Source organism: Carettochelys insculpta, chromosome 1, assembly GCF_033958435.1.
Source record: "Carettochelys insculpta isolate YL-2023 chromosome 1, ASM3395843v1, whole genome shotgun sequence".
Classification (NCBI taxonomy): domain Eukaryota; kingdom Metazoa; phylum Chordata; order Testudines; family Carettochelyidae; genus Carettochelys; species Carettochelys insculpta.
Window position 1 is genome coordinate 47,713,775 of NC_134137.1, and position 13,281 is coordinate 47,727,055.

General features: G+C 40.9%; 1 protein-coding gene across 8 annotated transcripts in view; it reads right to left on the reverse strand.

Moving 5' to 3' along the window:
• The window catches only part of SPATA13 (spermatogenesis associated 13), a 161,970-nt gene that overhangs the window by 36,899 nt on the left and 111,790 nt on the right, over positions 1 to 13,281 (reverse strand). For all 8 annotated transcript variants that reach the window (XR_012644126.1, XR_012644125.1, XR_012644124.1 and 5 more), the window contains 5 exons: positions 12,145 to 12,281; positions 11,674 to 11,853; positions 8,822 to 9,007; positions 6,196 to 6,375; positions 4,354 to 4,586 (listed from right to left, as the gene is read on the reverse strand). Coding sequence is in view for 4 of the 8 variants with exons in the window: in XM_074985566.1 (XP_074841667.1) it covers positions 4,354 to 4,586; positions 6,196 to 6,375; positions 8,822 to 9,007; positions 11,674 to 11,853; positions 12,145 to 12,281 (916 nt within the window). In the remaining 4 variants the exon portion in view is untranslated. The remainder of the gene's footprint in view (positions 1 to 4,353; positions 4,587 to 6,195; positions 6,376 to 8,821; positions 9,008 to 11,673; positions 11,854 to 12,144; positions 12,282 to 13,281) is intronic.

Below are 13,281 nucleotides of genomic sequence, written 5' to 3' on the forward strand. Positions count from 1 at the left end.
CTCGCTCCTTCCATGTAGCGGGGAGTGAGGATTGGGACTGAGTGACTTGATAAGCGGAGCACAGCCCCAGGGTCCCAGCTGCTTAGCTGCAATGTTATAGGGCAGGAGCTAGGAGGACTGTCCTGCTCTGTCTTGTATAAGGACCCTTCTCAGAAAGGACAATCGAGGGATCCAGAAGATGAGGAGTAGTTGAAATCTATGTAGCTGTGTGAGCTGAGGGGGTCATGAGCACAAAGAAGGAGAAATGAAAGAGGAAGGAGTGATTAACAGCTGCTGATAGGCTGAGCCATTACATGTAAATAGGTGTTTGAGGGGCAAGGCTGAGAGCTCTGGTGGTCTTGTCCACTTCCACCACTGGGGAAACAGATCTCCTCACATGCTTCTGCTTTACCACCAACTCATTTCTGAACGGGTGTGTTCTCCAGTCCTTATTCAAATCCTGGCTAAAAACTCACTTCCACAGCATCACACACAAGAAATGAGAGTAACCCTAACAAAATCCCACTAATGTAAGGGTATACATGCTGTAATTCATGACTGCACAGTCATGGTTTCCTTGCCTTTCCTAACTCAGTCCCCAGTTTTTTTGGTCGATCTATGACTGTCACTTGTGTAACAGGTGCCTACACTGGCAAACTGTAAGGTCCATGCCCAACTGTTCTATGGTGGTTATTGCACATTTTGGGACATTTGAAAAAAAAAATTTCTGAAATAGGGCACAGGTTCAACCTTGCTGGTCCCACGCCATCAGAACCTGAGTGGTCCCAGAGCAGGGATTTTGCTAGACCAGATTTTGTCAATTCTGCTCCACTTCCTGGCCTCAGCCCCTTCTCCTGGGCTCCCACCCCTGCTGTCGCCCTCAGCTTCCCTACGCCACCCTGCATCCCCCCCGCAGGCTCCCCAGTTGCCAGTTTCCACCCCCAGCCACCCCTTCCCAGCTGCAGCTTCCCTGGGCTGCAGATTCCTGCCCAGTCCCTGGGGTTGAGCTGCCATGCACTGCCACTCCCCAGCCAGAGGCTTTGTGTGCAACCCTGGCCACAGCTTCCCCAGGCCATGGCTTCCTGCCTGGCCCTTGTGATGAGCCCCGAGAGCCTGGGTTTCCAGCTTACCAGCCTAGCTTCCCTGACTGCTGCTGTTCCCTGTCCCTTTCCAGCAGACCAGCTGTGGCTGCCCAGTCCTCCTCCCAGCCCCAGGACCCTCTGATCCTCCTGGACGACAGATGTTGGCAGATGAGAGAATGCCAGATTTTGGAGTGTCAACCGGTATTAAAGCTTAAAAAAAAAGGAGAAAGAAACCCCCTCCCCAACCCAAACCTCCTTGACTGGTTTTGCCTGGATTGTGTGTTTGAGCATGTGGTGGAAAAGGAGGACATGAGAGGCTGGTAATACCTTGCCCTAGCTCAACCCACTGCCCAGTATTAATGGACAATCCAGTTAGCTGGGTATCAGTTTGGTTTTGTATGGTTTCTTGACTGCTAGTTTACTAAATGAATGAACTACTTTACATTACATTCAAGCAGTCCCTTTACTCCACATAAATTCATCACTTAAATTAGCAGGAAATCATAACAAAATTAAATTCCTAGTTTTAAATTTCATGATGACAATGCATATAGCTGGATGGTTTTGCATGTAGCTCAAGAAACTGGTGGTCTCTTACCTATTATAAAAAAAGTCCTATAGAGTATAATAGGGATTAAAACAATGGCAATTAAATAGGGCTTTACAGAAATAACTGCAATGATGAAATTTGGCAGAGAATAATAATCTTTCCAAAGAGGTTTTTATACCAACCTACAGAATGTATTGACACATACACAGACCAAAAGGATGCATTTAATCTCTATTAAACTGTATAGTTTGTTTCAGTATTCTACAGGAAGGTGATAATTCTTTATTAAAATTCCATTAAACTTACCAGTAAGGGCTACACTTCTTTATCACCCACTTTCAAGTACTGAGCTTTTCTCAATCTGTTCAGATATTTTACTAAGGCCTTGCTTATACTCAGATATTTTGTACACATCTTTAACTCTGGCTATAACTATCTCAATGTTAAAAATGGATTATAAGCAAGCAGAAGATTTGCTTCCAACAAATTTATATATGACTGAACATATCTGGAAACTGTTATAGCTGGTCTTCACCAGCACTTAAACTGTGTTTAGGAGCTATGCAGCTAAAACTGTTGCTTGTAATCTATATTATATGTTAATCACAGTATTTTCTTCGTACTATCTGTGGTTAAAATGGAAAACTTTGACAAATAAGTGGTTTGCGTTACTCTACAGAGTTTCACCTTAACCTTCTCTGGCCTGTTTTGTTCAGAAGACAAAATAAACATATGAGGAGATCCACCTTTCAAAATCTGAATAATTTATACTGAGACATAAAAATTAAGCAGAACTGACTATGATTCTTTGAATAACAAAAAGTATGTTCCAATTACCACATAGGCTCACTTACCTCTGATACACTGGCATCCCCATGGTGCATTGAGAAAAAGACTCAGCCTCAGTTCTATAGTACCCTTAGGGCTTGTCTACACTACCACCTTTCTTCGAAGGAAGGATGGTAATTAGGGTGTGGGGAGTTTACTAATGAAGTGCTGCGGTGTATAGGCAGCACTTCATTAAGCAAATTCGCCCCGCGGCAACTTGAAGTTTTAAACTTTGAAGTACCGGCACACGTCTAGCCACGGCTCACCCGCTGGTACTTCAAAGTGCCGGGGCAACTTCGAAGTCCCCTTACTCCTCAAAATTTTCCACTGCAGCACTTCACTAGTGAACTCCCAACACCCTAATTACTATCCTTCCTTCGAAGGAAGGTGGTAGTGTAGACAAGCCCTTATTGAGCGAAATTAAACAGCTCAGATCACAGGAAGCTTCCGGCCTCTTTTCACACAAAGCACAGATAAGCATTTCTAAGTGAATTTTGTGAGGCCTCTAAAGAAATTCTGTAGAGGAAGGCTGGGGTTGCAGGTTTACAGGGGAGCAAGGCAGGGGGGAGGGGGAGAGGACGGAAATGACATCAAGTCTACCACTAAAACCCGAGACAGTTGAATCATGGGCATCACCAGGAAAAACATATATATATATACTGGAAAAGGGATTCTTGGGTTAAGAACAAGCGTAGTTATAGCAATGGAAATGGTAATTCCCTGAACTGGGTGCCAGTGACTGTTAGATCACCTGAAAACATTCAGTATTACCTTTGGATCAAATAGCCTATGTCCTAAAGTCATAGGGAGTTTTGCTTCCCTAAGTGTAAGGTTATTGCCTGCGCTGAAGATAAAGTAAACTCTTTCATATTTGGCATTCTATCATATGGAACTCTCAAATAACCCACATTTTAACCATAAGTACATTTTAGTTACGTTTTCCATAAGTAGAGTATATTGAAAGTAAATACAAATAAATACAGCAAATATTGTATAAGTTTACAGTGTATACTACTACTGTTTTTGGTAAATAAAGTACTCTGCATACATTTTTGTTTGTTTCTTAATATCTACTCTACTCTTGTTTTCCTTTAGTGTTGTGCATTGCTAGGTATACCTCTCTATTATCCAGAATATTTGAATATCCAGCAACCTCCCAGTCCCGGGGCTGCCAGATATGAAAGAGTTTACTGTAGTAACAATAATTTAGATAGTCAACCTATCTCTTCTTTAACATATTTTGCCTCATGTTTTCTATAAAATAATTTAAAATTATTTATTCTTTCCATATTGGTTGTTCCCTCTTTTCCCTTTTTTCTCCCTTTGATTTGTTTTGTGCAATGTCAAGTTACTTTGTTTCATAAGGATTTTTCAGTATCCTTTTCTCCCTGAACACCTTTTTAAATGCCTAATACTATTAAACAATTTCAGTCTGTGTTGTTCTTCTAAGACTATCTTCTATCTTTAAGGGTGTGTGTGCAAAGCAAAGAGAAATCATGTGGCTGGCCAGACCCTAAGCCACAAGTTTTCCTTTGCTGTGTAGACTTACCTTGAGATGCTTCTTTTATCTCACACAGCTATCCCTTATTCCTTTTCCCCTTTGGAATCACAGGCATTTTTTCATTCTGATTTACAAATCCATCTTCCTTCTTCACATACTCTCTCACTCCTTTCTCTCACTCCAGATTAATCCCCTTATGGTCAATTTTTATTTTGTTTCTGAAATATTTTTTTCACTTAGGCCCTGGATGATAAGCATACTGGGTGATATCCTGCCCCACAGAAGACAATCGGAACTTTGCTATTGATCTTATGGAGCCAAGCTGCTATCTACTGTCCAACCAAATCTCCCCTAAACTGCACTAATAATGAGGCAGCATTATGGTCTAACACAGATCATTTTAATTCTCTCACCTGTGCTCTTCAGTGGTGTATTTGAGTAATTCTGCAAGCTGAAGAGGATATTTACAGATCTTCTGAACAGGTGTAAGGAGAAAGCCATCAATAGCGATGTCAATCATCTGCTGAAGCAGGCGACAGGCCTCAAAGAAGTGACGGTATTTGCTGTGTTTCATTAGGTTGGAAAGCTCAATGCAGGCACTGGGATGATTGTTACAATACTCTGAGTAGATGGCAAAACCTTCTTGCTATAAAGAAACACCAAAGCTTCAGCTCAAAGATTTGTTTTAAAAAGGCAAAAACAAAAATCAACACTGAACAAATTGGGAATAAGGGAATTTCTAAGCGTGGAGATTATTTCGAAGCACCTGCGTCTATACCGCCAGTCTGCATTTCAAAAGCAGCACTTCTGAAGAGTGACTGGCCACCATTATGCTAATGAGGCACTGAACATGCACGTCAATGCCTCATTAACCTGTTCCAAAGCACCTCATTAACATGCCCCTTCTGAAAGGGAGGGGCATGTATAGACACAGCCAAACTGATTAACAAGACATTTAGAAGACACAGTTAAATTTATTCTAAAACTGGTAACTTCTGTTAAGGTGGGTTGTAGGGGAGTGTACTGGCTAGCAGTGATTCATGCTTTCTGAAATGGAAACATTCCGAACAAATCTTTACAGCAAGAGTCAGCTGCCTCTCAGAGGTGGAGTGCAGAAATCTGACCTTTTGACTTCTATGTATGTCCAAATGCTGGTGATACTTTTTAAAGTCACTAATAACCCTACTTACAACAGCTTATTTAATAAGATGCAGAAATGTACTGTTTAGGTGGTGGTTGGTAGCATTAGCTGGTCTTTTGTTAATCCAAAGGTGGGCATGGCTTCGAAGAAGCTTCTGGCTGCACGGGGGAGGAGGGGCGGGGCTGAGCTCCTGCCTCAAATGCTGACGAAAATCAGCTCACGTGCCACTCTTGGCATGTGTTCTGGGGCTTGCTGACCTCTGCTTTACACTCACCAAAACTGTGACTCTCAGTTATAAGCGGTTATCTATGCATACTGAAACAGAGGCCTCCACAAAACCATGATAATCAAACTCACATTTTTCTTTGAGGAATCTTGGAAATTGGAAGACTCCTGAAGTTGCTCATAGAGCTGAACGAGTAATAGATTCAAACCAAATCAATTATTTTAGAGATGGGAATTATTTTAGGATAGAAAAACTTACTTAAGTCAACTGAAATGTTTAGAATCAATTCAAACAATGTTTTCTTAATTCTTCTATCTGATCATATTTTAATTTTCTGCCCTTTTTGTTGTTTTTTTTTAAATTGGCCAAACTTGAACATAAAATGCTGCTCTCAAGCAAAATGACTTAAAAATAAATCAGTATATTTTCAGCAAGTTCTGCCCAAATATATGAATACTTTGGAGCATCCAAAAATGCATTCTTCAGTAAAATTTCTATTTGCCAAACATTTTTTTCCAAGTCTAGTTGGAGGCTAGCTAGGTGATTAGCAATGGCATGTGATTCTTTTTTCAACTTTGTCAATCACTCTGGTTAATATTTTCTCAGGGAAAATAATGGGTGTAATTTTCATAGAAAGATGCCTGCAATTAAATTTTAACCCTTGATTGTTGGAAACAGTCCTGTTCATCTGGGACCTTGGGATCACCATAGCTATGAAAATGGAAAGACTGTTCATTACAGGGACAACAGGCCTATTCAAAGAGTGGAAATAGAAAAAGGGGAGGGATTATAAACGTTATGACCAGCATGAACTAGTGTCTCCCTCATGGTAGTTTAATATTTTCTAATAATATTTTATTTCTTAATCAAAACAGTTAAATGACATACATGTTGAAGAAAACAGGATCCTATTTCACTTAAATGAGGTTCCTCTTTGTTGTATTGTTTCTCAAGATCTTTCAGGAACTTTCTTTGGAATTTGTAAATATCTTCAATGTTTCCAAAAATGGTGTTTAACTGACCCACGGTGAACATTCCTGTATGCTTACGACACTGCCGAATATATCCCTGAAAATAAAATAAGAAAAACTCTTTCAAAGGTTTTGAAATTTCAAATTTAAGAGAGATCAAGAACTTGAAAATGGGTTTTGCACTGAACAAGGCCACTCAGTTTGATATGCAGCTTTCCAAGGTTAGATATTGTGAGGTCTGATATTCAGACTGTATTCACTACAAAACTGGATTTACAAATTCAGATTTGTGTCCAGTTATCTTACTGATTCTCCCAATCCTAATTCTGTTCCACAGTAGGGTGGATTAATCAGAGAGCCAGATGTCAGCACTTGCACAAGATCTATTACCGATCTGCATCTTGTTGTTATGACTATCAATCCAGTTGGAGGGAAGCCTAAATCCAGGTGTGCCATTTGCTCCCCGTTTGCCACAAGTAGAATGTGGCGAGCCGCACATGCGGGGCACCCCTCTGGCTGCTCCGATCATGTGCCTCACCACATGGTGGGACAAGTACATGGCAGCAGCAAAGGTGGCTCCTCCAGCCCTGGTGGGCTCCAGCCACATTGCAGCTCGCATGGAAGCGGCTCCAGCCGCAGTGCAGCTGCAGTCCAGGGCAGCTTGCACGGCTCTGGTGAGTAATCTCATGAGGGGGCAGACACCTGGCTTGGGGAGGGAGAGGCTGTAATAACCACCATTTTATCTATTTCAAAAACATGTAGATGAACTGAATTGGTAATTTTTAAGAGTTTCAGTGGGCCAAATTCTGGGAATTCCAACTCCTCCTGACATCAGTGTATGTACTGCTACATCTCAGCAAAAGAGTTAAGACAATGAAAGTTAAAATTGGTTGCTGGTTGTTGTGAAGTACAACTGCATCATTAGAAAAAATATCCACACCTTCCACAGAAAATGCCTATATAGAAATCAGTAGCTGAAGCAATAGAATGGTACCTGAAAATTGGCGAAAGAGGCAAATATCTTAGGGCTACTCTGAAGACAGAAGGCAATTCTGTTGGACAAGTCAGGGAGATAAATTCTTACATTCATAAGCAACACAGGATTTATCATATTGATTAAAAACCACTGGTCTAGCCAGTTTTCTTCTAACAGTGGCCAATACCTGATGTTTCAGTGACGATAAAATTAATTCACCATGAATCAAACCAAATGTGCCAGAGATACATGTTAATAAAAATTTAGCCCTGATCTTTTATAGTTTATGTCCCGAAGCATAAGATTTAATTACTCTGGCATAGATTAAAAAAAGCACATCCTAATGATGATCGTGCTCAATTAACTGACATTTAACAGTATTTTTTAAAAAGATTATCTGAAAAGAAAAAATGGGCTTGTGCCTTTGTTTTGTGTCTTTAGAATGTGTAAATAAGGCCTGATGAGAATAGTCTACTTGCTTTCCACATTAGAAGTGCATCTCTTACTATTTTTTCGCTCCCCAGAAGATTCTATGTACAACTGGAGAATTAACAGGAGTATGACATCATAAGCATAAAGAAAGTGAAACCTAACAAAGTGAAACGGAGAATGGATTTTCAGTCATCCTTCACTGGTTCTTCTTCTTCCTCTCTACAGTCTAGCTCAAGCACCCAAACCACACTTGGGAGAAAAATATTCATAGTTAAAGGTTCAAACTTCAATTAAGGTATGAAAAAGCTCCTACAGGTTGACTCTCTCCAGTCTGGCACCCTTGGGAGCTGAGTGGTGCCAAATGAGAGAAATTGCTGGACCACAGGAGATCAATATTGTCTAGCACATTACCAACACTTCCACTGCTGGCTGGGCTCTTAAAAGCAGTTTAGGGGTAAACTAGAGTTAAATAACAGCACAGAACACTGAGAGCCAGGACTGACAGCTGGAAACAAACTTTACAGAACCAAGGAAAACTTGGCCACACCCATAAGTGGTTGTCTGGCAAATTAAAATCATGCCCAAATAGGGATGATGCTGGATGAAAAAGTGCTGAATGACAGAGGTTCATCCTATACTACATGTCTCTGGTCCTCCCAGGAAACTTGAGCAAAAACCAGAGAAGTGTTAATACTGCTGATATTTCTGCAGTTTAAACAAACAAAATATTTTTAAAAAATTTAGATTACATAACAAATTATCAGGAAAAAAAGCACAAACCCAATTTTTCATTTCTTCCTCTGAAGGCCATCTTCAAAATGTTCAGTCACTGACACAATTACATGGATTTACAGTTATCTACTAAGGAAAAGCGGTAGCAAATACTAAGCAAGCTGAACTCTCCCATAACATGCAAACAGGAAAGTCAGGAAAGCAAAACATTGTTATAAATACAAAATGAAGTATTCTTTTAAGAAAAAAGGAAGTGGTGTATTATGATGTTACAGGAAGGAGAACTGCATAAGAAACTATTCTCATTAATAGCCTTAGAATTGCAATTATGATTTTTTTTGACAATAGAAAGGTTTCACTTGGAAATTAGGCCTGTGCAATGCTCTGTGGCTCGACTCTGTACCTCACAGATGTCTTTGAGATGTTTAATGTAGACTTTCTCAGTGTTCATTATTTCCTGTATAACATTGGTTCTCATCTGATCCTTGTTTTCAGCAATTTTTTGGCGATGTTTGCTAGCATCTGCATGTTGCTCTTCATCCTGCATACCACCACAATTTTCTGGCAGTTCTTCCTGATTAACTCGTAGCTGCACTCAGAAAAGAAAAGAAAACTAGAGTATGGCAGCAAAGCGTTAATGTTAAAAACTCTTACAAATGTATTTACTTACAGTACGGGTGGCTCATAATCTATCTGTACTCATTATTATTATATTACTGGTCCCTACTTCTATGTTATGCAAACAGAATTCATAATAAAACTTATCATTTAACTCTTATATGAGTACTTCCACTGGCTACTAATGTAAAGGTTTCAGAAATGGGACCATTCTATCCTTTTAGGTACCTATATAGTGTTCGCAGGTCCACCGGAGCTTGAGAGACGTTAGGGGTCACAATGGGGGCAGAAACCGTAGGGCCCAGCGATTCAAAGGGGCCTGGCACTCCCAACCACTGTTGCAGTAGAAGTGGTAGCAGCTGGGAGCCCTGAGACCCTGGAAATTGCTGCTGGAGTGCTGCTCCATGCAGCTTTCAGAGCTAGGGCTGAGTGGCTCAGCGCCATGGTTCAGGTGTCATTGAGGGCTGGTTGCCCAGCACCTCCTCTTCTGCCAAAGGCCCCGCCCCTTCTGAGGGCATGAAGCTGGGGCCCCTACACACCTCGCCCATGGACCTATGGAAGCTGTTGACCCCCCTCCATCACCATGGTATCCGAGGGTCATCATATAATGTTGTCTGTATTTTTTGCATGTACCAGTTAACAAAAGACCATGAGCAGTGGGCACTTATTGCCGAAACCCAAATAAATAAATAAATTGTGACTTTATTTTACATGTTAAATTAGGATGATACTGATCTGAAGGAATCAGGTATAGTCAGTTCTCCCTTTCCTAATTGTTCTCCTTTCTCAAAAACTGGTACACTTGCACTGACACTGATACTTAAAGTTAGAAAAAAATTTTTTTCTGAAGTGAGATTTAACATTTTTATACTAGAATCCCATCAAGTTTATTATTCCCCTCATACACACAAATGGTAAAACTGATGGAAAAATGACCACATGGTTAAATCACTGGAATGGGATGAGGGAGATCTGGGTTCAGTGGCCGCACCTCTTCTATTAGCCCTGTACGAAACCTGGGACACTTAGAGCAGGGGTGTGCAAAGTGGGGGGTGGCCTCCCTTTGTGGGGCATGAAGTTTCACCAGGGGGCACAGCACAACTGGCTTCTGTCCATCTCATCCATCTCATTAAAAATGATTAAATATGTTCCTGTTTTTATGTATGTGTATTCACATATATGTAACAATTAATACAGTTTTTAAATTCTACAGACTTATTTTCTTACATTTACCAAAAGGGGGCTTTTTTCATATAAATATAACTGAAATTTCTGTAGATTTGGATTACATTAGACAGGCTGGGGGCTCTTACTAACTGCAGGGACGAAAAGTGGGGCCTGTTGCAAAAAGTTTGTTCACCCCGACTTAGAACAGTATTAAGAATGCCTGACGTTGACATTTTAAAAGGCATTTAAGCATTGCTTTTACTCAACATTGCAATGTCTAAATATCTTTACAAATCCAAGCCTATGCAACTTAGGAATTCTGGAAATTTTTGCCATTCATCTCTCTGCCTCAGTTCCTTATCTGTGAAATGGTAATAATTTTCCCTTTCACCCACTTGTTCCTCTCACAACCACTTAGATGGTAAAAATGTTGTGGCAGATCTGTCTTTTACAATTTGCTTGTACTGTGCCTACCTAGCTCAGCGGTACCCCAATTTCAGGCCACCCATTGTGGCCTTTAGAAACTACTGTAATATAATTAATGATACAATACAGACATCTCTATCCATCAGCAGCTGCACTGTCATAAGACTCATGGGTGAACTGTGAATAAGATGTTCACATTACAGATAAAACTGCCACAAATAATAAATGATAGGTCTGGCATTATTTTACCAGAGAAATCCCTGACATATCACAAGATAAGGTGGAGTAGAGCAGTTATCCCTACCTCCACTCCCTAAACTGCCATGCTCTTTCTGTACATAGTCTCAGAGAGGTAGCCAAGTTAGTCTGTATCTTCAAAAACAAGAAGTCCTGTGGCACCTTATAGACTAACAGATATATCCGAGCATAAGCTTTCATGGGCAAAGACCCACTTCGTTGGATGACAAAGAGGGTCTTTGCCCACGAAAGCTTATGCCCCAAAATATCTGTTCATCTACAAGGTGCCACAGGACTTCTTGTTGTTTTTCTGTACAGAGTGGCCAGCCCTGGCTGGTGTTCATGCAAGTTCCTTTACCTCCATGGGACAGAGTCCAAATAATAGCGACAATGATGACCTGGTTCTCTATCCTCATTTCTATCTGATTTTCAAAGGGTTACCCAGGAGTAAGTGATAGTAAAACATAGCCAAGTAGATTACAAATAGTTGGGCCTGATTCTTTTCCTGCCCTGACCCTTTGCTAGTCTTTTATGCCTGTAAAAAGTGGTTATAAAGCATTATAATTCTGATTTGCAAATGCAAGGCAGAGGAGAATCAGGTGCTTAATTTCAGTTTAATATTGGTTTGGGGCCCTCAGTATGAAACAGGAGTATGAAGAGATGTGTGCTTAATTGAACATATATTTAACAAGATAAAACAAATTGTTGTTATACTGACATTTTGCTAGTTAACTGATCTAAAGCCGCAGTAATGAAGGGATGAATCAGGCTCTCATTTTACAAAAGAGGCAAAAATGAGTTACTAACCCTGACAAAGCTAGCAGGAAACCAGGCTTCCTTGTCTTCATTTCTTCCCCACCACCAGTCCTTGTTGGAAGCTTCAAGGACTCTGATGACATCCCCAGCTTTAAAGCCTAGCTCTTGATCATCCATAGTCACGTGGTCCCACAGTGCCTCTGCATAGACCATGCTGCCATCACTTATCAGCTGAAATGGGGGAAAAAAAGAGTTGGTGCAGAACAAAAGCTGAGCAATGACCAAAGATCAATCTGTAGACTGTTAGAAAACTAAAGAAGCACAATTAAACCAAAAGGATATAAATAAATACAACCCATTTTAGGATGAACTGAATATTTTGAGAAATCTATGCTCGTATAGTCAGTTGTCTGAGAAATTAGATAATGTAGCAAAATGGTCTGGGTTCCAGACTTCCAAACTTGAGCAACATCATCACATTAAACTAAAGGCTAGACATACTAGAATGGATCTTCCAATTACCTCATTAATTGCTAGCTGTTCCTCTCCAGGCTGCAGGTATCTAGGGCTGTCTTGGCAGAGTTCCTCATAACTGTAATCTTCCTCACTACCATTGTCATCAGCTAAGGCAGAAGATTCAGTTCCCCTGTCTGTAACAACTAAAACAAAAGTGACCCAGGCTTGAAACAGAGAAATTTGGTTTAATCAAAGCACTCTTGGAAAAGCAACTCAAACAATTTAATACAAAACCAATCTACTAAAACAAAGTGAACTCAAAACTGCCAAGAGGCTAAAGCAAATCTCATTAGAAAAATGTCTTTGTTTCTAAAAAATAGAACAACAAAGCAGTTATGCTGGGACACACTTATACGCATCCCACTTATATACCCAGAGCAATTAGGAATAACCCCACTGAAGCAAACAGCTACACAGAAGTAAACCTGGATGTAAACCACTGAACTTTTTTGGCCTGTGATGCAGGTAACTCTCTGATGGTGTCCCTGGTTCAGGGGAAAGAACTTAACATTTTTAAAAGTACTTAGGTGATGCTGAGATCCGTAATGAAATGTCTACGTGATTTAAGAGCCTAAGTTAAAATTTCACAAAGGTGTTAGGTACTTTGGAGTCTTGATCTTACTGTCAAAAACAATTTAGGCTTATTAGCACCTAAATTTCTTTTGAAAATGTGACATTTTGGCATTGCAATTCTGAGCACAATGCCTAAATACCCTTGCAAATCTGGGCCATAGTCTTTATGCAACTCTTAGGCAAATGACAATGGGTGGCAGTATGATAGTCCAGGATAGCCTCTCCTAATCCAAGCTGTAGCCCCATTCATGCTCCCTCTGTCCCCTGAAGCGAGCAGGGACTCAGTCCAGGGCTCAGTGGTGGCCTGGAGCTCATGGCTCAGCAACCCAGGGAAGCTTGACCCAGTCGGAAGCCCAGGGATTGGACGAGTGCTGAAGTTGCCAACTTTCTAAACTGCAGAAAACTGAACACCCTTGCCCCACTCCCTTAGGTGAGGCCCCATCTCTGCCTTACCACTTGCTCACTCCATTTCCCCACCCCGGGGGCTCTGGGTGGGGCAGGGTGTTGGGGCATGAGAAGGGCTGGAGCATAGGCTCTGGGCAGAGCTTACCCAGGCAGCTCCCAGAAGCA